This window comes from Lagenorhynchus albirostris, chromosome 13 (assembly GCF_949774975.1).
Source record: "Lagenorhynchus albirostris chromosome 13, mLagAlb1.1, whole genome shotgun sequence".
NCBI classification, from domain to species: domain Eukaryota; kingdom Metazoa; phylum Chordata; class Mammalia; order Artiodactyla; family Delphinidae; genus Lagenorhynchus; species Lagenorhynchus albirostris.
Genome location: NC_083107.1, coordinates 73,735,445 through 73,758,526, shown reverse-complemented (window position 1 = coordinate 73,758,526; position 23,082 = coordinate 73,735,445). Strand labels below are relative to the sequence as shown.

The 23,082-nt window shown below is 43.5% G+C and overlaps 1 protein-coding gene across 1 annotated transcript in view; it reads right to left on the bottom strand.

Annotated features, from left to right (window-relative positions):
* Window positions 1-375: 375 nt before the first annotated feature.
* APOB (apolipoprotein B) overlaps window positions 376-23,082 on the bottom strand; it is a 39,020-nt gene continuing 16,313 nt past the window's right edge. The window contains exons 17-29 of the mRNA XM_060168948.1: window positions 22,886-23,053; window positions 22,218-22,429; window positions 19,507-19,689; window positions 18,685-18,806; window positions 15,593-15,803; window positions 14,852-15,027; window positions 14,538-14,725; window positions 13,923-14,068; window positions 11,774-12,147; window positions 3,702-11,258; window positions 3,207-3,321; window positions 2,922-3,108; window positions 376-2,016 (exon numbers count right to left, since the gene is read on the bottom strand). Of these exons, the coding sequence (XP_060024931.1) occupies window positions 376-2,016; window positions 2,922-3,108; window positions 3,207-3,321; window positions 3,702-11,258; window positions 11,774-12,147; window positions 13,923-14,068; window positions 14,538-14,725; window positions 14,852-15,027; window positions 15,593-15,803; window positions 18,685-18,806; window positions 19,507-19,689; window positions 22,218-22,429; window positions 22,886-23,053 (11,280 nt within the window). The remainder of the gene's footprint in view (window positions 2,017-2,921; window positions 3,109-3,206; window positions 3,322-3,701; window positions 11,259-11,773; window positions 12,148-13,922; window positions 14,069-14,537; window positions 14,726-14,851; window positions 15,028-15,592; window positions 15,804-18,684; window positions 18,807-19,506; window positions 19,690-22,217; window positions 22,430-22,885; window positions 23,054-23,082) is intronic.

The following is a 23,082-nucleotide window of genomic DNA, read 5'->3' as shown; positions in this document are numbered from 1 at the left end:
TTTTGAAATGCCAGACATTTGAATAAATTACCTCATTTCTCTATCTTTCAATATGAATGAGTCACATTGAGTGGTATGAGACACAGTAAAGAATTTATTTATTTGTTCTCGCTCTCCCAAAGTTTAGCAAAATAACTCAGATCCTGGTTTTCTTTAACTTGCAAAAAAATGTCATTTCCCAGAGTTCAGAGACCCTCAGAGATCTGATGCCAGCTTCGATGCAGGTCCAGTTCATATGTGTTTCTGCTTGTAGTCAGCTCCCTGCTACAGGGCTGGCTGGTGGATGATTATATTAATACACACAGTTTGAATTTTTTCCCTGCTATGTGGAAGTTTAATTGGAGCAGAAGAATAAATGAGAATTGCTATAAAAAATTAGAAGGTGATAGTAAACTCTCCTGGAGCAACCTTTATGTAGGGGCTCACGCCATTGACTGTGGCCAATTGTAGCTCCTTCAGTAACTCCATGATATATCTCAGAAACATGTGGTAGTTTTGAATGGACAGGTCAATCAATCTTTTGGACTCAGCAATGAATTTTTCATAGTAATCAGAGAGTTGGTCTGCAAAATCCTGTAGTTTATATGTGAACTGCTGGCGGTAATCAGAGATGATTTCCTTCACTGCAACAGCCCAGCTTTTAATTATTTCCTGAGCACTGGTAGAAAGCTCTGCAATCTTCTCTTTCCCTTTTCCATCTACATCGGCAAGGATGCTCAGATATTCCTGGAAATCTTTCTGCACCAGTTGCTCAACCTGACTTGAGAGTTGGGAAGCAAAGCCAGCAGCACTGACAGTGTATTTGGAATGGAAGTCCTTAAGGACATCTACTAGGTTCTTGATCAGGTTGATGAACTTTTCTTCAAGTTCATAATATTTCACTGTCCAGCCAACCATACTTGGATCAAAATATTCTTTGCGAAGAGCCTGCACATACTGATGGAGCTGCTGTAACTCTTGAGAGGCTTCCTGAAGTTTGTTTTGAACAAGTTCATTAAACTCACCAAAGTTAGGACCTAGGTCTTCTTTCAGGAGTCTAAAAACAAATGAAATGAATGTGTCGAAGGTTATGCTGATGTCGTGTTGGATATCATTAATGAGATCAGTAAATTTCTTCTCCTTCAAGCGTTTAAGATCTTCTTCTATCTCTTGGAAAATGCTTTGTAGAAACCTCTTAAGATTACTTAGCATCTCTGTAGTCTTGACAGACTGGAGGTCACTAAGTGCCTTTTGGATCTCTTGTGATAAAGATTTCAACAGTTTTCCATACTCTGAGCCTATACCTATTAGTTGATAGTACACTGAATCAAAGGGAAATTTATTCTTTAGGTCCTTGATTAATTCAGATTTCTCCATCAGGTCTTGGAAATAGGAAAACAGTATTTCTAACCCACTATGGATCTTTGATTGTACCTGGGACAGTAGCTTACCTACTTTCTTCAGGACCATAGTGTAGAGTTCGTCTTCAGTGTAGTTCCCGGCTCTTCCTGGGAGCTGGAATCTGGTGGACTTCAGGAAATCAATGAACGAGTCAATCACACGGTTGACTGTCACATTGTATTCCTGAGTCACTCCTATTAAGCTGTCAAACACCTTCTTCTGGAGTCTCTGGAAACCACTGTGGTCCTCCTGAGCCAACAGTTCCTGGTACAGACTCTTGGCCGTGTCCTTCCACTGCTGGTAGGTATTAGTGGTGCCTCTGGCTATCCTTCGGAGCCCCACGTCCACCTCATCAATCTGCCTCACGGCCCCTTGATACACCTGCTCAGCGCTGTTCTGCAAACCTCTTCTCAGTTTTAAAGAAGCATCTCTCAGATCGAGTCCCGTGTACTCCTGGTGGTACTTGTTGACATAGTCATAAGAGGCCCCCATGGCCTTGGGCATATTGTCTTTGAGAGAGCTTAGCAATTCAGACACTGCTTCTTCTTCCCAGTTAGCTTTAATCTGAACTTCATCATCCGATTCCGGGGCCCTCATCTCAATTTTGACTATGTTGAGTGTTTTATCTGGAGAGGACTAAAACCAGCAAAAAAGGATGAAAAGAACATGTTTTCAATTATCTTGATTTCACATAATATACTACACTAAAACTTCATTAGCAGTTAAAAGTAAAGATCAGAGGATCTTTCATATTCTGATGGGGATTTATCTTTCATATGTCAGTTCATGTGTTTGTCTTACGGTTAAACAAATACACTCTTGTTAAGTCCTCTTTAACACATGCCCCAGAAAGGACAAAATTATGTAAGGCATTTACACAGTAACATTTAACATTCAGGCCTTTCGAGGCCTGAAGATCAGAAGAGGACGAGGAGGAAAAGAACGGGGAGAAAAACACAGGGAAAGACTAATTCAGAGAAAGGAGAAGTAACAAAAAAGAAAAAAGTCCAGGGCCCACCGAGCAGAGACCTAGAAGCCCAATATCAGGGGCCATCCATCCTCTAAGCCTGTGATAAACTTTAGTGACAGAACCCGATTATTTTCTCTCCTCTACTGATGGCATCTTTGATTGGGCCCTGGCAGAGCTTGTAAAGTACGTGAGAGAAACCTGGCATATCTAACAATCCTACTGTGGGGAAGAATTTTGAAGCCTCGAATACTCCAAGAAGCCCCAGTCTGAAAAATGTACTCAGCATATGGCAGAGTTTTTCCACGATTTAGGTGATGAGGCAAAACTCATCTTTCTAGAACTGCCCAAATGTAATAAAATAATAGTGGTAACATGAGGTCATGTGTGCATCAAATACAATCAATAAAAGACTCCTAATACGTTCTGGAGAACAGCTCCTCAGAAGAGAAGTTCAACCTGCTCATTGCTTGTGTTTCACCTAGTTTGGGAAAGCCCCTAGGTAATACTTTGTATTACCTGCCCATATTCTCTGTTTACTCTTGGGGTGTGTAACCCACTAGATGGGACTCACCTGAGGGCGGTAGTAGAGGTTCCATCTCAATAAGGTATCGTTAATGTTCTTCATGTCGATGACCACAGTGCCTATGGCTGGGGAGGCTACTGAGGAGGATTGGTGGTTCTCGCTTTCCTGGTAGCGCAGACGGACATCAGTTAATGTCGGGCTGGTGATGTTAAGGTCGACCTTTCCATTCCAGTACCTGAAAGCAAAAGAAAGCAGATGGGCTGTCACGAAAGGGATGTGGAGATGGCAAACATCACAATGACTGGAAAAGAGATGAAAATAGAAGTTCCATACCCAAGTCCTTGATATCTGCCAACTTCTTCATACTCTGCACTGAAGTCACGGTGTGCAAATGATCCGTTAGTTTTACAAACTAACATGCCACCTTCAATTTTGTGTGTTCCCACAACTGTATGGGAAAGATTTTATATTTCATTAGATTAGTAACTGCAGGATATAAACATTTTCATTGTGAAAGCAGAGAATTCTATCTTAACTGTCTTATATGTTTGAAACATGCGGTCCTCACTTAAAAAAACAGGAGACCTTTTTAGTCCTAAAATGATTACAGAAAAATCTATTTTCTCTGAACCTATTCTTCAGCAATGTCAGTAGGTTTTCAACAGGATGGTTTTCACATGTGGGGTATACATGTGTCTCCTTCCCGCCTCTTTTCAATTTTGCTATAGAGAGCAATTTTGCTTCGAGTCATATCTAAATACATAGTTATTTATTCACAACTCGCACTGAAGAAATAAAGCGCGTAGGGGAGGCAGGAAATTTCCTTACCGTTTAGGTCATATTCCAGGAACTGAATGGTGGAGCTGCATGTGGAATCCAGTAATGTTTCAATGTGATCTTCTTTATTTTTCAAACCAGCACTCCAAGTGGCATTATACAAGGGAGAGGCCACCTCGAAACGTGCAGTCAGTGTTCCAAAGGAAGGAATGAAAATTCCAGCAGGTACAGAGAACTTCATGGAAGGAATCTCAATAGTCTGCTCAGGCATGGTGACTGTTGGCAACTCGAAGTCTGCAGTGTTGCTGGCCACCACATTTAGATCCAAAACAGCACTGCCAACTGAAATACTTTTTGGAAGGGTGAAGTGGGACACAGTTAACTGAGATGCAGGCACAGTTATCTCAAAAAAGGGAACTGAGACTTCTGGTTTAGAATATTGTGCTAACACATCAACTTTGGGGAATTTCACTTTGGGTAGTGTTGGTATGTTGAGGGCAAATGGCAAAGTACTTAGCTTCTTGTAGATCTTTATTTCACTGAAGTCAAGTATGTAGGATGGAACCTGAAGATCTGTAAAGGGGACGTGGAATGTAGGTGTGACATGAACGGAATTTAGGTTATTTAGTTTCAGTCCAGGAATAATGAATTTATCAGCCAATTCTTGCACGGGGATAGAAACAGGATAGCCATTGGGGTTTTTGGTATATACAAGGGCAGTTGAAGCACGGAGATACTGTTTCCTATCGTTGGTGGTGGTTACATCCAGCTTTAGGAGGTCCCATATGCTCTTGTCATAAACTGGTAAGACAGCATCTTTGAGGAACCATAGGTACCCTTCTAAGGAGCCTGCCATGTCAAGGCGTGCCTCTTCTTGGCCATTGGAAAGCTGTATGTTGTTCTGGAGAGACCCAGAATGAACCTGGACCTGACTTTTCCAGCTCATTTTCTGGTTCTCAGTGTTAGCATTCAGGGACACTTCCTGGCCAAGGTAATTGATATTAAGGAGGGAATTGGGCTGACGTGCACGGACCTGAACAAGGGCTGATATTTCCCACAGGGAAAGTTCCAGGGTGGCTTTGCTTGTATGCTCTCCAGATGTTAAAAAGAGGCCCCCTAGCTGTAAATGGTTTTTCGTATTTTGTTCCCAGATGGCATATATGCGTTGGAGAGTGGTTTCTCCAGCAAAATTTTCTTTTACTTCAAGGTTCCAGATACCATCTACTTTGGAAGCTCCTAGCAGCTTCACAGAAGATCGAGTACCCTTGGAATTCAAGTAAGTGCTGGCCTCACTGGCAAGAGTTCCTGAATATTCCCTTGAAAGGATAAAAGCCTTGACACCTCCTTTGGTAGATGACTCAATGGAAAAGTAAGAGGTGAGACATTCTAAGCTGAGCTTGTGGTCAAACGCCCCTGTAGCAGTAGTGTACACATGGGGCCAACTGAAATCATACTTCAGTTCAATGGATGAAGAGACAGTAGGTTTTGACTTGGTATTTCCATTAAGTTCTTGCTTGAAATTCATTCTCAAAAGTGGAATTTGGACTCTTGCAGTTGTTGTCATGGATGCATCCATGTTTTTCTTGGTGAAGCTAATAGTATTGTCATGATTGCCCTCCACGAGTTTGTTACTCAGAGACAAAGCTGTGGCTAACTTCAACCCTCTTTTCCTTGTCAAACTTGAGGTGCCCTCTAATTTGTACTGCAGTGCATCAATGACAGAAGAAGAGGAAGTAAGAAAATGAGCCACAATATCTGATTGGTTATAAAGACCAACATTGGTATTCAGTGTGATGACACTTGATTTAAAGGAAAAATCATAGGTAATATTGCCCATGGCTGGAATTAGAATTTTGTTTGTGGTACTCAATACCTTGAACTCTGGAAGAGAAAGCTCAAGAAGATTCCTAGGGACATGAAGGGTTGGCAGCTCTAGGAATGGCGGGACTAATGTGTATGAGGGCACGTAGGCTCCAGAACCCGGGATGGTGATGCTGGGGGTACTGATCTCTTTGGGGATCACATACCCGAATGTCAACATCTTCACTGTGAATGGAGACACTTCAATGTTGGTAACTGGAATAGTGTATCCAGGAATTTTATAGAACCTGGGTTGCTGGTTGAGGGATTTTTCAACCTTGTACTTATCAAATGTAATTTTTGCTTCATTGTAGGATTTGATAAAAAAATCTAATGCCTTGTTTCTGACTGTCTCGAAATGCCTGTTGAAGGAATTGATGTTACGATTGATAAATGCATAAAATCCAGCCAGAGGAACTGGGATGGAATGCTTGTCTTTGTTTTTCTTATACTGAGCCTTTACACTTAAATCGAATGATTGCTTTGTTGTTTTCAAGAATTCCTTCAAGCCTGTCTTTTCCCATAAGGAGATATCTTTCACCTGGGGTGTTGTGAGGTTTGTATAAGGTAGAGTCATTTCAGGGATTGTTAAAGGAATGTTTAAAAAATCCAGGTTGGCTTCTCCATTTATCCCTATGTGGGCCTCGATGCTTTTCTCATTGTTTCCAGCAGAGAAATTCTGATTGTACTTATACTGATTGAACCTGGCACTTGATTGCCAACTTGCTTGCTGGGCACCAGGACTCAGAAACAGTGCATAATTATTCAAAAAGTCTATCTTCCCTGTCAATTTTAATGGAAAACTAACTCTCAAGTTCCCTTCATTGTTTGTGGATGCGGTAAGCGCATGTGGCTGTGCTGAAAAGAAAAGAGAATTTTTCAGAGTTCCAATAACCTTTCCATTTAAATGCGCATCGTGGTTGCCAGTTATCTCTGCCTTCCCTTCTCTAAGCAGCGCCATACCTTTAGCAGTTAGAACACTGCGGCCCAAGTACTGGCATTCAGCTTGTGACTGGATTTCAAATTTAGAAAAGTTGAGGAAGCGAGATTCATAAACTATATTTTGGTTTACTCTTAGGTGTTTGCTATTGATCTTATTAGATAATCCAAAGGACGTGATGGGTCCTTCCACAGTAAAGTTACTTTGGGATTCCTGTGTTCCCTCATCTGAGAATTTGTGGCAGGCCAATTTCCAGGACGCTGTTCCAGAAGAAGTCCATGCTAGGTGTCCAGCTTCCAACAGGGTCTTGATTTCACTGCGCAGGTCAGCCTGGCTGGAGAAGTCCAGTTTGGGGATGTTCAATTTGTGGAAGTACTTTGTGTTGCTGTCCAGGGTAAGCTGATGATTTATCTTGACAAGCACACCGTTACTAAGCTCCAGTGTATTTTTTTCTGTGTGTAAACCTGCCACTGTGTTTGATTTTCCCTCAATAGCATTTCCAACAAATAGCACTTCACTCTCATGCTCCATTTTCAGGTACTTGCTGGAGAACCTCATAGATTCCTTCAGAACCAGTGGATTAATCTTAGGGTCTGAGAGTTGTGCGTTTGCTTGAAAATCAAAATTGAGAACTTCTAATTTGGATTCTCCTTTGGCAGTGACAGAAGCCTCAATCTCTGCCTGGTTTGCAGAAGCAGTTACATTCTGAATGTCAGCATTTGCATCTAATATGAGAAGGGGAGATTGGATTTTCAAAATGCCATACAGCTTGCCAAAAGTAGGTACTTCAGTTGTGTGTGAGATGTGGGGAAGCTGGAATTCTGGTATGTGAAGGTCAGAAACTTGAAAATCTGTAACATTGAGATGTGGGATGACAAATTCTGGAATTGTGATTTCTGGTAAATGGAAGTGTGGCACAGGGATTCTAGCAAGAACCGTGTCCACCCCGCTCAGATCCCTCAGGTACACTTCTGGGACTGGCCACTGCAGCTCACTGTTCAGCATTTGGTCAATGGTTCTGATGATCTTTGTTTTTATTTCTACCAAGTCAACTGTAAAGGAAGGGATGTGGAAGGTATTGAGGACAGTAAATTCTGGCGTGGAAAACCTGGATGGGATTTTTATATCTTTCAACTTTTTGAAGTTGATCTGAATGGATGGAATCTTCAGATCTGTCAGGGGGACAATGAAGTCAGGAGTCTGATATGTAGCCTCCTGAAGGGCACGGAGACTGACTTCAAAGGCAGGTATGGTCCCAAAGGTGGTCTGGATTTTGGGAACAGTGAACCCTTGTTCTACTAATGTTTTCAGGTTTTTGGCCCAGTCTTGGAGAGAATACTGTTCTGCAAAGTCAGTAAGGTTCTTAGCAGCAAGATTCCACCAATCAGAAATGTAGGTGACAAGTGTGCTGTAAACCTGGCCAACTAGGAACAGGTATCGCTGGACTTCCTGCTGCATATCCATTTGATACACTCGGTCTCGTATATCTTCCAGGGTGTCTTGGAATTTGGCTTTCATGTGAACTACAGAAACCCGTAACCAATCAAGGAACCAGGTTACTTTGGTGGCCTTTAGGTTTTCCAGATGGACTGAGACTGTGGCCTTGACGTCCTCTGTGAACAGCTGTAGTGCCTTAGCTTTCTGTGGAAGTCCCAGAGCCCGAATTTCACCATTGATTCTCTGAGTCACCTCACGAATTTTATTATTGGTTTCACCTACAAACTGGTGGTAATCAAATGACCTTAACTTCTTTACCAGCATGTCAAGGAATCTGTTTATTTCCTCAATGAATTGTTTAAAAGACAATGCTTCAAGCTGCTTGAGAGCATGGTCGGTAAACCCAATCAATTCCTCAACAAGATCTGCCATCTTGACTTGCTGTAGGACACTGCTTAGCTGCTGAACAGTCTCCTGCAGCTTGTATTGGTGGGCCAACTGCACTGACTTATCCATTAAAACCTGGATGTGGTGGTCTATTTTATATGTCTCAATGAACTCATGGACCATGACTCTGAAAGCATTGATTTCCTCAATTACTTCAAAATCTTCAAAAAGATGTGTAACACAGTATTTGACATGCTCAATAATTTCCTTTATTCTTTGAAATGAGATTGTAGTTCTCAACTGATCTAAGAGCACTCTGACATCAACAGCTTCAACCTGTTGTCTGACCTTGTCCGCAAGGTGCTGGATGTCTACATTCTGAATCTGCGCATGGAGCTGCTGCAATTTTTCTTGTATCTGGATTCTGATTTGATACTTAGTATCCATATTTTGAATCCAAGATGCAGTACTACTTCCAATTTTGTTAAAATCAATATTTTCAATCAAAAAACACAGATCACGGATTTCTTTTAGTACAGTTACACGGATATGATAATGTTCATCAAGAGTTTTCAATTTTTCAATGATTCGATCAATAATCTTAGCAATAGCTGCCTTAAAATCATGTAAATCATAATTATCTTTAATATACTGATCAAATTGTATCACATATGTTTGTAGCTGAGATAGTTTTCCATTAAGGTTGATTTTGGCATTGTCTAATACGATCTGCAGATCATTTTCTGTAATTCTGTAATTTTCTGTGAAAGCAGTTAGTTTCTCCTTGGCACTCAAAACTTGTTTCTCCCAGTTGAACGCATTCAGATAATCATTAACTTGCTGTGGGAGTTTGTCCAAGGCTGCTGTGTATTTCCTCATGCGTTCATCAATATTGATGTGTTTCAATTCTTTCTGTATAGCTTCCAGTGCACCTATACCTACCTCTCGAGTCTTCTCAAAATATTCTGGCAGGATTTTAAAGAATGGGAGGTTGATGGTGTGAACCTCTTGGTTCTTATCATATTTTACAGAAGCAACAAGAGTGAATTCTTGGGGCTGGTCAACAGCATCCCTCAGCTCTAAAGCGTCAATTACACTGATGGGCTCACTGAGTAAAAGTGGCACTGTAATAGGGGAGTCCAGCACAGTGAGGTCAGCCAGGGCTCGTCCACTGAGCTCAACACCAACTTTGTCTTTAGTGTTGTAAGCACTGAAGTCCTGGCTGTATTCATTTTGGTTCAACTGGGTCTTGAGTTTCCAGGTGCCTGTCTGCTCGGCCAGAGTGAGCAGGGCACTGATTTTGTGATCAAGAGCAGTCCTGATGCTCCTCCTGGACACGAGATGGTGACTTGTGGATCCTCTGTAATCATGAGAAAAAGTAAAGGCCAGAGGTTCTGCTTTCAACAGGAATTTGCTATACAGCTGCCCAGTGTGTTGTCCCCAGAGAACCAGTTTCCCATGGCCATTTGTATGCGTGTCAACGGTCATTGTAAATGGGGCCACTGCAGAGTGGAAAACATTGTTGAAATGCAGGGAGTCCGAATTGTAGTTTGTACTGATGTCAACGGTTGAAGCGAGCCCAGCGATGTTAGTGTTGAGCCGATGGCTAAACTCTGCCCCCTGCACCTTAGCTACAGTGTCTGCTTTATAACTTGCTGATAAGTCAGCATAAGAAAGAGTGTAGATGTGTTTTAGTTCATTATTTTGGTAGGCTCCTTTTATGGTCCCACCCACATTCAGCTTCAGAGGTTCAAGCCGTAATTTTCCATTGTTGGTCATATCCAGAGCACTGAATTTCAAGTCGTTGTTTAAAGTAGTTACCAGGGAATAGGGCTGTAACTGTAGATTAAAATTTTGCTTATAAAACTTGTCAGAGCTATAAATGTTGTCAAGTTTGGAAGAGAAGTCCAGTGATAACCCTGCAATGTTCAGATTGTTTGTGTAGTCAAGTTTCATTTCAGCGTATGAGCCCATCATGTCATTTGAAAGCTTGAGTCCTTCCTGGTTGATTCTAAAGTTGAAAATGTTTTTGCTGTCGACCCCCAGAATCATGGCCTGATAAGCACTTCCCAGTGACACCTCTGTGAGGGTAGCTCTTCCATCTAGACTGAATTTTGCATGGTGTTCCCGGAAGCGGCCATTTGTTGTTAATTTCAGGGATGCCCCAGAGAGGCCAAGCGCGGCATTGAGTTCATTCTCCAGCATTAGGGGACTATACTTCAAGTTGGTCGTTGCACTGGTAGACATTCCATCTTGGGCAATCCTTAGTGTTGCCTTGTGAGCACCACTATTAATTCTGTCAGTGCCCAAGATGTCAGCATTTAACTCAAGACCACGGGAGTTTAGTGATCCAGAAAGCAGGGTGAAGAACTTCAGTGACTTGTAATCAGCCTGATACTCAGAACGTAGCAATGCACTTTGCTTAGAGAAGGTCAGATCCATCTTGTTCGAAGTGGCAAAGTCCTCATACTTCCCATTGGTGTCAGATTTCAGAGTCAGCTCGTAGTTCTCGTACTTCAGGGAAGCGGTATTTTTCATGAGGCCACCTTGCAGATCCAAGGTGGAGGTAACAGAGACTGTTCCATCTTCATATCTTCCTGTTATCTGGTTGGTGCCCTGGAGGTAGGAGGAGTTAAACCTCATGTTGGATTCTCCACTTAGCTGGCCAGTGGTAGGATCCCTCTGATAAGACAGGCCATATACTCCTTTAGCGTAGAAGGAAGAGGCTCTGAGCTGCCCATCAATCGTGACCTCTTTGACATACAAATGCTGTTTCTTTTTTGAGTCTAAATGGACTGAAGCAGATATCTGTGGTCCCCAGGCACTCGATGCATCAAATGTCAGAAAACCTTTTGAGGCTGGATTGTTTCCAGTTTTCTCCACGTGACTGAATTTGACGTGTGAATCCAGGAATTTGTGGTGTAGAGACCCATCACCTGAAAACGTGAGTGTATTCCTGTGGTCATACGTTGTTTTTGCAGATCCTAGCATAAAAATCAAAACACATTGGTTAAATGAAGTCATGCACTTCCACAACAATTTCTATGTTGAAAGTCTTTCAATAAGGAAGTCCCATTGGTCTTGGTCAGTTGTGCAACAGTCTCCTCCATTTATAACATGAGCACAAAATCTGATAGCAAAAGGCCTTCCTCCTGGAGGCCTTCCCTGACCACCACAGACCTTGCTGGGTTCCCTTGTCCTCCACTGTACCTTACACACTATACCCTATCACAGCACCTCTCACACTGAATCCTAATTGCCAGTTTATCTGTTTTCTCTGTTACTGCCTAGTAGAATACTTGATACATAGGTGTTTAATACATATTTCCAAAGGAAGGAAGGGAGGGAGGAAGGAAGGGAGGAAGGAAAAAGAATAGGGTTCCAAGTAGCAAGAACAGTGTCTGCAAGAAAGCCCAAGTTTTTCCCTTCCCAGAGGAGGCTAGCCCATTGGAACCTGCAGCAAATTCGCTCTGTGAACCTCCCCTTGGGCAGGGCTCACCTTGCACATGGTAGGAGAGCAGGTCGACCACGGCGTCTGCCTTCACATGGCACTGAGCCTGGAGGCTCAAGGAGTCTGTGCTGGTGTTGCCGCCAGTATAGGAGGCGGACCAGTTGTACAAGTTACTGTAGGTATTTGTGGAGAGGTCTAGAACACCCAAGAGAGGCACCCGCAGTTGATACAACTTGGGGATTGTAAAAGTGGGGACTTGGAACTCTTGAGATGGCAGGTGGAATCCCACAGGCTGGAAGTTGAGGGCCGGTGTCCGAATAGTCTCTAACATCTTTAGATCTTTGGAGGATTTGCCACCAAAAGGCAAAGGGATCTCAATGTTCACACTGTTCTTGTTCAGGGTGTATTTGATCCGACCGTCACTGAAATGAAGAGCAAAGACGGTGTCCCCACAGTAAGACAGCAAGCCCTCGAAGTTCTCTGCCACCTGAGCTTCTAAGCGATAGTGCATGTGTCTCATTTCCAATCCTGCACTGCACTGTTCCTCCTGCTGCTCCCCGGGCCTGGCGTCCCTTGGCTTTAACCTCTACCTACAAACACTCACATCCGTTCAAATCCCTCCCAAGAGCTGTGTCCTTATCTCTACCATCCCATCTAAGTCACAGTCAATTTCTCTTGTTCTTATAGTGACACAGTCGCTTCCACCTATCTCAAAGATCTTTTCATAATCTGCTTATATAACTAGCACTTATTTGTTCAGTTGTCAGTGTCTACACAGTGTCTTCCTGTGGGGGGAAGGATTACACCTTATCCAGTTTTTATTTTCTCACTGCACCTAGTCTAATCTAGTACTGCACATGGGATACTTGATACGTATCTGCTCAACTGAATTGAGGCATCTTGACATGTGGAAAGAGCACAGGCATGGGCATCAGTAATCTTGAGTTACAACATTAGTATCAGCAATCAGTGGGAGCTGTGCTAGTGAATTCGCCTTTCTGAGTCTCAGTGATGTTATCTGTGTGGTGAGGATGATAGTACCGTTTCTGCTGATCTCACAGAGCTGGTCTTGGATATGAAATGAGAAAAAATACCTAAAATACCAATCTTTTCAGTACTATGCACATACAGTGGACTATTTTGACAACTCACAAGAGGAAAGTAGGATGGCAGAGTGTAAGTGTAGTAAACAAATAACTGTTCATTGCATTACTCCGTCAAGGACTGGATGCTGCCTATCCAGATCCCAACATTCATGATCAGATCCCATGCTTGATAAGGCCCCATCCATTTCTAAGGTCCTGTGGTCCTGCCTTTTCAGCACAGCACAGACAAGACTGTTGGTTGGAAACACTAGGAGTGAAGGAAGAGGTTCCTGGGTCCTCTGAAGCTGCCACTTTTTTTCTCTTATCTTCATATTTTGTCCATATGACTGTTTTGGTGGATTTTAGCCCTTTCACACACTTATCTGGCCTATTACACTTTGCTGCCCAGACACAGACTATGGAAAGGCCCATGTGACACAGGCCACTTGTTTTCTAAACCCTGAGGATAACACAGAGAACAGTCAATCCAGAACAGTCTTTTCATCTCATGCTCTGAGTTTTAAATTTTCATGACAGAAATCAAAGCATCACATGTATTTCTGTAAGTACAGAAGGGGACCGAGCATTTTCCAATCTGACTTCCCCATAAGGATGATGCTATTTTGCTAAAGTGACATATGCTCTCAGAATGTGCCTTCATTCCATGCCCAATGGCTGTTCTGACCCTGTGAGCTCAACAGCAAGCCTGGAGCCAACAAGTCTGCCAGCCACTCTTGAATTCTTCACGATTATGAGTATATCCTGATCCTGAGCATAAGGCGAGTTCACTTATAGTAGAGGAAAAGTAAATGGCTTTCAAATTCAGTTTTAAAACTAAGTGAATACAACATCTTAGGGTGGAAGTACCAGCATCTCCTAATTACTTTCTTAGTTTTTTTTTTTTTTTTCCCGACTGGGTTGGCATTCACATTCTGACCTCATATTTAAAATGCGAAAATGCCACAATGTTTGTGTGACAGTTACTAATCTCCTTAAAATGCTTACCTTGTTTCCCTTAAAAATGTAAATTTAAAAGAAGTCTAAATCATGCTAAGTAAAATCTTCCATTTACTTTTCATGGTTCAAGAAATTTTTCTGGTTCCTCTTTTTACCTTTTTAAGAAGAGGTTTTCTGGGATGTGGAAGTCTGGCAATTCCATTTTCTGGAGGTACAACTCTTGTAGGCCACTGAGATGATCTTGTAAATTCTGGGCATAAGGAAGATTCCTCGATGCCTCCGGAAGCCACGTACTTGTTGCCTACAAAATAACAGAAGTTTTAAAAGCAATGGGCATGGATGGGCATCAAACACAATTAACATCAGGTGAGAATCCGTATTTGGCAGCTCGATCATTAAGCAGGACGGTATACTCAAAGTTAAAAAATAAATCGTAAAAATTATGAATTTTGGTTGTCAGTAATTAATCTCTTCCTGTATTTTATAAAAGGAATACGTAGCATAGTCAAACCCCTAGTCAGTGTCCTGAAGCTCCCTGTGATATCTTAGGTAACTCTTCTGCTTAGTAGTATTCATTTGGTATTTAAAAACATAGCCTTGTGTAACTGGGTAACTATGCATACGTGAGTGCTTCTTTTTCTCCCCAGGAATTCCCTGGGGGTAGGAAGCATGCCTTATCCATCTCTGGATACTCTTTCACCTAACTCAGAGCTGACTATGTAATTAGCACTTATAACCGTGTATTTATTGACTGGCTGATGTGTACTTACAACTGCTAATTTGGAACCCATGTGCCGGAAAGTCATGTTTGTTTGAGGAACTCTGTGATCCAGGAGACTACTGGCATACATTTGCAAACTTTTAGGATAATCAGAGAGATCCACAGGGAAACTGGAAGCTGCTTTTTTGGTATCCACGTTGGTGCCTGTGTTCCATTCAAATTCAATCTTCTCTTCATCTGAAAACACACACGTGAAATAGTTGTCAGCAGTGCCAGGTCAGCTCCCACCTGTGGCTGTCAACACGCACTGCCGTCGAGTACACCGTGCTCTTGGAAGTGCTCACGTGGGGAAGACGTGCTTACCGTAACGCCATGCCACCTTCTTGGAAACTGTTGAGCCATAAGCTGTAGCAGATGAGTCCATCTGCAGGAGCAGTTTTGAGGGAGACCACTGGGTGAGGATCTCACTTCTGGCTTCTGCTTGCAAACGGGGTATGGAGATAACACCTTTGATTTTGCCTTCTTCCTTCCTGTCATAACTATTGAAAAAGAAAAAGTTGACATCAGTGACTCCATCCATTCCAAAGAGATAGGCAGGGTTCAATGCAAGTTCCATTTGTGGCGATGAAAACAAGATACATGAATGGCTCAGAGAAATGACCAGAGATTGAACTCCTTAACTTCTAAAGCTAACTCACTACAAATTCAGGACACTCCAGGGAGGTATGGGAGAGAGAAGGTTTTCGAAAACTGTTTGAATCCTGCTCTACCATTTACTAGCTCTACTGCCTTCCCGAATTATTTAACCCCTCCGAGCTACCATTTCCTTATCTATAAAACAGGGAAACTCATACCTATGTGCAGTTTCTTATGAGGGCTGAGATAATTTCTTTAAAGTACCCAGTATAGTGCCTGATGAATAGTAAGTACCCAATGAACGGTAGGCAGATCCAACTGGACACGTGCAGAGGGTCACAGTGTTGAGGGCTCTGTCTGCCCCTTAAAGTGCAGACCCCTTGGTCAGCTTTCAAGCTGAAAAGGAAGAAAGGAAAGAGCCACGAAGGCCCACAGCTCAGGTCAGACCCCGCCTGGAGCCTTCCTTACCTCATGTGGCCGGTGAGGGTGACCTCAGTGATTTTCTTATTCTGAATGTCAAGGGTGAGCTTGTAAGACTTTCCTTCCTCAGCAGATTCATCATGAACTCTGAGGACTGTCCCAAGGTCAACATCAAAATCTGCAATCTGGATTTCACTGGACAAAGTCTTACTCTGCCGGTTATATGTGAACATCATAGCAGCCTCGGTCTGCTTCACACCTGGAAGAGTGTACAAGAGAATCAAGATGTCTATTCAGAAGATATGTTTAGGAAGGAAAGAGAGAGAAAAAGGCAGAGAAACCTCAAGTACTTAATGTGCTCAAATGAGGACACAGTTCAGGATTTTACCTTAAATTTTTAACTCAGTGGTACTCGCACATTTGTTCAATCTGTAAGTATTTACTGATTGCCTATCACGTGCTAGGCACTGCTCTTGGCACTGGAAGCCCCTGCCCTCATGGAACTGACATTCTAATGGGAGGGGTACAGAAAATAAGCAAGTACCTTATTTATGTCAGGTGGCAATACATGTTTGTTAAGAAGAAAAGTAAAACCGGATAAGGTGATAAAGGAGAGAAAGGGATAGAACAGGTGCTATTTCACGTGTGGGTGGTCAGAGAAGTTCTGACAAGAGGATATGTGGGCAGAGACCTGAATGAAGAGAGAGGCTGAGCTGCGCTGCATTCTGCAGGGAGAGCCTTCCAGGCAGAGGGAATCAGAAAGGCAAACGTTCGGATATGAGAAAAACTCAGCGTGTTCAGGGACCAGTAAGGGCTCGGGGTCCTTCTGTGTCAGGCACACGTGACATCTCTGTATGATCGTCTGCCTACGACACCCTTCCTGGTTCGCTGCCACCCTGCCCTGCCTTCCCCTCTCCCCGGCTCCTCCTTTCTTTGCCACAAGATTTCCAGGCTTCCTTGAATTCACAGGTCAATACCCATTTTACATCTCTTGTAAAATCTTTACTTGACACTTTTTTCAGTACGTGCCCCCTGCGTGCCCCCCCTTTCCTGCACGTTTTGTTTTCCTTGTTGAATTTTGTGACATATTATTCCTGCATAAAAAATCTTCCAAAGTGAACTTTTAAAACTTGTGCCCCCATCTCAGGATGTGGCAGCCCTGTTCTTCAGCTGTTCAGGCCAAAAACTTCGAGTCGTCCTGATTGCCTTTTTTCTCTCACCCTGAACACCTACTGTATCAGCAGATTGTTGTCTGCCCAGTCTTTAAAACATGGCTGAGTCCAACCGCCTTTGCCATCACCACTCCAACCCAAAGCACCACTGTCTCTGGCCTGGATTACTCTGACGGCCTACATACTAGTTTCTCTGCTCTTGTCCCCCTCAAGTCTTTCTTCAACATAAACATAAATCAAACAGTAGCTTCTTCAAAAATAAACAAATAGGACATAATCAAACTTATAACCACAGCAAAGGAAACCATGAACAAAATGGAAAGACAACCTACAGACTGGGAGAAAATATTTGCAAACGATGCGGCCAACGACGGCTTAATTAATTTCCAAACATACAAACAGCTTTATACGGCTCAATATCAAAAAAAAAACCCAATCAAAAAATGGGCAGAAGAACTAAACAGACATACAGATGGCAAACAAGCACGTGAAAAGATGCTCAGCACTGCTAAGAGAAACACGAATCAAAACTACAATGAGGTATCACCTCACACCAGTCAGAATGGCCGTAATCAAAAAGTCTAAAAGTAACAAATGCTGGAGAGGGTGTGGAGAAAAGGGAACCCTCCTGCACTGTTGGTGGGAATGTAAATTGGTGCAGCCACTATGGAGAACAGTATGGAGGTTTCCTAAAAAACTAAAAGAGACTTACCATACGATGTAGCAATCCCACTCCTGGGCATATATCCAAATTAGAAAAAAACTCTAATTTGAAAAGATACATGAACCCTAATGTTCACAGCAACACTATCTGTAATAGTCAAGACATGGAAGAAACGTTAAGTGTCCATCAACAGATGAATGGGTAAAGAAGACCTGGTATATATATACAACGAAATACTACTCAGCCATAAAAAAAGAATGAAACACTGCTATTTGTAGCAACATGGATGGACCTAGAGATTATTGTACTAAGTGAAGTAAGTCAGAGAAAGACAAATATCATATGCTATCACTTACATGTGGAATCTAAAAAATAAATGATACAAATGAACTTATTTACAAGACAGACTCACAGACATAGAAAACAAACTTATGGTTACTAAAGGGGAAAGGGGGTGGATGGGTATACTAGAAGTTTGAGATGAACAGATACACAGTACTATATATAAAAGAGATAAACAAGGATCTACTGTATAGCACAGGAAACTATAGTCAGTATCTTGTAATAATCTATAATGGAAAAGAATCTGAAAAAGAATATATGTACAACTGAATCACTTTGCTGTACACCTGAAAGTAACACACCATTTTAAATCAAACATACTTCAATTAAAAAAAAATAGTAGCTTCTTACTTCACTCATCGTAAAAACTAACATCCGTACACAGCCTAGAAGACTATCCTTCCCTCACAAGCCCCTACCTCTCTGACTTCATCTACCATTTTCCTCCCTGATCTCCCTGCTTCAGCCACACTGGCTTCCTTCCTTTTCCTCAAACACAGTAGCCATGCACCTGCCTCAGGGCCTCTGCACCAGCTCGCCCCTCAGCCTGTAACGCTCTTTCCACATGGCTTATCCCCTTCCCTCCTTCACGTCTTTTTTTTATGCTCCCTTTACCAGTGAGGGTTTCCCTTATCATTCCAAATGGCACTGGCTTCCCCCATCCTTCCTCCTTGCTGCCACTCCTGACATTCCCTAGACCCCTCTGTGCTCTATTCTTCTCCCCAGCACTAATCTGACTTTCTGAATATTTACTTGTTTGGTTGTTTACTATAACTCCACAAGGATGGGGACTTTATCTCCATTGTTCACTATTCTAGCCTCAGCTCTCAGAACAGGCCTGACGCTTATCTGGCACTCAGTAAATATTTGTTAAATACATTAAATTAAATATATTCTGCTTGTGAGTCCTGGGCCTGAGACCGAGGGCAGAGAGATAGAGGGACCCTTTTCTGGGCACTTGCCTTTTGCCTGAGTTACAAACTTCAGCATGTCCACCAAAGCTTCACCGTCTCTCTGGAGTTCGTAGAATGCCCTGGCAGAATACTGCTCTACTTCTCCTGTTGGCTTCAGTTCCAGTTCAAATCTAAAGATGTTACAATGCGTGTGATGCATAATGTTAGAGCTTTCATGATGGTGACAACGTCCCCAAAACAAGTCAGCCTCAACTGCAACAAAAATCTGGTCCTTATTTAACATTGTCTCTTGTCCTTAACTAATGATGATCTTTACGATCCCTTTCAGTCCCTCTGAAAGCCCAAGGCAAGGGCAGATCCCAGGGTGCTTGGGGTTTTGGACAAGCAGGAGTTGGTTGGTTGTGTCAGCAAAGCTGAGAACAAGGATAAGACTTGTCCTGTAACTCTTATTTTATTTTATATTTTGGCTGCACTGTGCTGCATGTGGGATCTTAGTTCCCCGACCAGGGATCGAACCTGTGACCCCTGCAGTGGAAGCGTGGAGTCTTAACCACTGGACCACCAGGGAAGTCCCTTGTTGTTTATTTTTTGAGCAAAGACCTCCCTTAGGGGTCATGACGCCTCACCTTCCAGCACCGCCCCACTCCTACCCACCTATGAAGACGCCCACCCTAGACTCAAAGGTTAGGTAGGTACCCTTCAGGTGTGTTGGGCAAAGGACAACTGTTCTAAATAATCAAAGGACGGTGCAAATTCCTGAGGCTGGTGACGTGACATCTACAACACACAGCGTTTTTTCTTGGCCCTGCTCGGTTGCCATAAGGTAGGAGGTAAGCATGTGCTGGGTGGGGACACTGAGACATCTCTGACCTGCTGTCCCCAGTCAGCGGGTAGTAGGAAGAAGAGTCTGTGGAGCTGGCGTTGGAATAAGCAACCGTGGTGCAGTAGTTCAGGCCAATAAAGAAAGGCTTGCAAGTTGACCAGGACTGCCTGTTCTCAACGAGAGGTGGGATCACTTCCGTTTTGGTGGTAGACACCAGATGCAATGTGTTACTGGTGAAGGAAGAAAAAATCTGAGTTATCTTCAAGTCAGGGACCGAAATGAACATCACTGATTCTCGCAGCACAAACGCCCCCTTATCCTGCCCTCTGTCTCCCCTCTGTCCACACCCACCTCAGATTCTTTGATTTACTCAGAAACAAAGAAAAGTAAGAACATTAACAAGACTAACAATCACGGTGACTCTTATGTTTCCTGAAACAACTTGCACTAAGATATTGCACTAAGTTCGTCACATTTGTTATCTGTAATTTCCACAACAGTGGGCATTAAGAGTCCCCTTTTACAGAGGAAAGAGGCTCAGAGGGGTCAGTAATCATCACTGGGATCTGACCTCAGGGCTGCCCCTTCCTTCCTAAAGTGTGGATAAGAGGTGTCCTGCTTCTCTTTCCTCTGAAATCTCTCTCTACTAGCTTCTTTCCACCAGCATTAAACATGCTCAAGTTTCTTCTCCCACTGTGTGTGTACACACACACACACACACACACACACACACACACACACCCCTTTCCTTCCCTTCTAGCCCCCTCTTGTCTCCCTCACAGTCAAGAAATTTGTCTGCCTTTGCAGTCTCCACTTTCTTTCAACACCCATCTCACTGAACAGGGATCTGACTTTCACCCGCATGGTGCTTCCGGAATTGCTTTCATCAGCAGCTCCAATCAGCTCCAAAGGACATTTTGAGGCTTTGTCTTCCTTGATCTCTTGGAAGCATTCAGTAGAGTTGCTCACTTATGGCCAGATTAAGACTTTTGAGTCCGAACCCCCTGAAAAGATTATGGTTTCCTCCTCCCAAGTACGTACTTAAAAAATTAGTAAGTGCCAGAAAGTTCAACAATGTCCTGATTTCATCCAAGTATGAAAGGATCTTTGATATATTGTGTTCTTTTCTCAGTATTGTTTCCTCACCTTAGGGGGTGCCCTAAGACCAGCGTTTGCTGGTGGGCTGGGGCCCTACGTGCCAGCCTTGGCCTGTCTATGGGGTGATCCACCCCGTGGCCACTCCTGGGCCCCTTTACGGCTTTGGTCACCCCTTCTCACTCGTTGCTGCTTACTCCTCTCCCCTTCTTGTGTGTCTGTTCTGCCTGTTTCTGCCCTAGTCCCTCATGCCTTACTCTATACTAATCACTGTTGGACTTCAACCGCCGCTATGTGCCAGTGATGCCCAGATCTGTATTCACAGCTCAGACCTTTTCACTGAGCTCAGACCCACTGGTCTGCTGACACCTGGGTGTTCTCGTTGGCTGGCTCACAGGACTTCCAGTGCAGCGTGTTGAAAATAGACTTCGTCATTGTCCCCCACACCAGCTGCTCTTCCTCTTTAGTCCTTATTTCAAAGAAGGGCACCCCTGACTCCTCTTGCCTCTTTCTCCACCCGCCCACGACCACCATATTCAGTCAGTCAATCACCAAGTACTTGTGTTTCTACCTCCTAAGGATTTCTGGGGTTGGCTCACTCATCTGTCAACCTGGCCCTTGTCGGGTGTGGCCACTATCGTCTCCCTCCTGTATGTGATTGGAACAGGCTCCTGACTGGTCTCCCTGTTGCCAGTCACGCCTCCTTTCCACCCATTTCCCGCTCTGGAGTCAGAGTTTTCTAAAGCACCGACCTTATTTTACTTATGCTCCCACTTGAAACCCTTTTGCCTTCAGAAGAGCCCAATCTCCCTAAGACGGCTCACAGGCTGACCCTTGCCAGCCTCTCACTTCCTCTCTCACCATGCTCCCCATGTACTTGACCTCATGGAATTTCTTGTAGTTCCCAAACCGTATCACTTTTCCTTCAGGCCATTTCATGTGCTTTTCTCTTTGCCTGGGAACAGTCATTCCTTTCTCTTCTGTCTGCATAACTCCGACACAGCTTCCAGGGATCAGCTCAAGTGTGGCTTTCTTCAGAAGGTGTTCCCTAACTGCCACAGGCTCCGTGATATGTCATTTCATGGTCCTCTCCTGCTTCCTCTAACCGAGCCCTCACTTGATAGTCACTGCTGCCTCACTATATCTGAATGGACAAATTAATGTGTCCAAAATATGGAAACTAAGGTAAATCAATGTTTGAAGATTTCATTGAAAATGGAGCTCTCGATAGGAGGCAGCATCCCATAATCAGGAGAGTAGGACTTCCATGCTTTATGCACTGAACTAGCCACTGCAAATCAGTATGTCCTTTGGTGGTTTTCCTGGGAAAAATACCCATTTCCCAAAGATGACTTCTCTATAGCTAGTGCTTCTTCATTCTCAAAACAAACAACAAGAAAACACAACCTAACAGCAACTAATTAATCAGTAGGTCTTAAGTCTCATCTTAGTAAAATGTGAAAAGTCGAGGAAACTGTAATTACATACTGAGTCTAGGCCAGGTTAAAAATAGGTAATCCAGTACCTTCTCTCTCTCCAGCCACCACCGCCCCCAGATCCACTGGGGCCTGAATTATCTCAATCAGCTGTCTAGCCTGGCCAAACCCTGTAGTCATAATTCCTTCTTTCAGACTGGCTCATCAGCTCTAACTGAAAGAATTACCTGCCACTGAACAGCCTGACTGGCCTCTTAGGAGAAGGAACGATGAACTCCAGCTGCCCAGCTTTCAGGGCTACTCTCGCCTCCAGGCCTGTCTCATGGAAGAAGTTGGTGTTCATCTGGACCCCACTCCTAGCAAAGTCCGGCATGATGATGCCCATACTTGTCACAAACTCCACAGACACAGACGGCTTTGTCACCAGTTCTGCCTGTATCTGTAAGTCACAAAACAACCTATTCAGCTTTGTTAAATTACCTCAGTCCCCTGCAGTCAGATCAACCATCCTTCCCACCCCTGGGCAAATATCTCTGGATGGCTCACACCAGAGGAAACGTTACTGAGATTCGTTTGTAGGAGGAAAAGCCAAGTTCTCAGTCATCCAGGGCCAGACTGATACCCAGGAATAGCAAGTGCCCAAGTTAACTTGAAGCATAACAAGACACAAGGACGACAGAAACAGCTGAGTTCTCATGCTACTGCCGTGCCCCAGCAGGACTAGCAAGGTGGGGCATCCTAGTGGAAGTCTGACGTTTGTCATAACAGTTAACGAGGTGATTCCAATGGTGACGCACTTCGTCTTGAACTGGAAACACATTTTTTAACTTGCACAAGACACCCACCCTGGAGGAAAAGAACAACCTACGGAAGGAAAAAGTGGACAGAGTCTTACACTGGCTACTTCCAGTTTCACTCCAGCCTTGATCCCAGGAGTGATGACTCCAGAGGAGGACACCTGCAGTTGTAATCCAAGTCCGGTGGGGAGTTCAAAGGCATTGTCCATGAAGATGTAGTGAAGAAACAAGTCACCCTTTGAACCTTTCCTTACGAGCTCTTTAATCTGTAGATCCGACAGGGGAGACGAAAAGT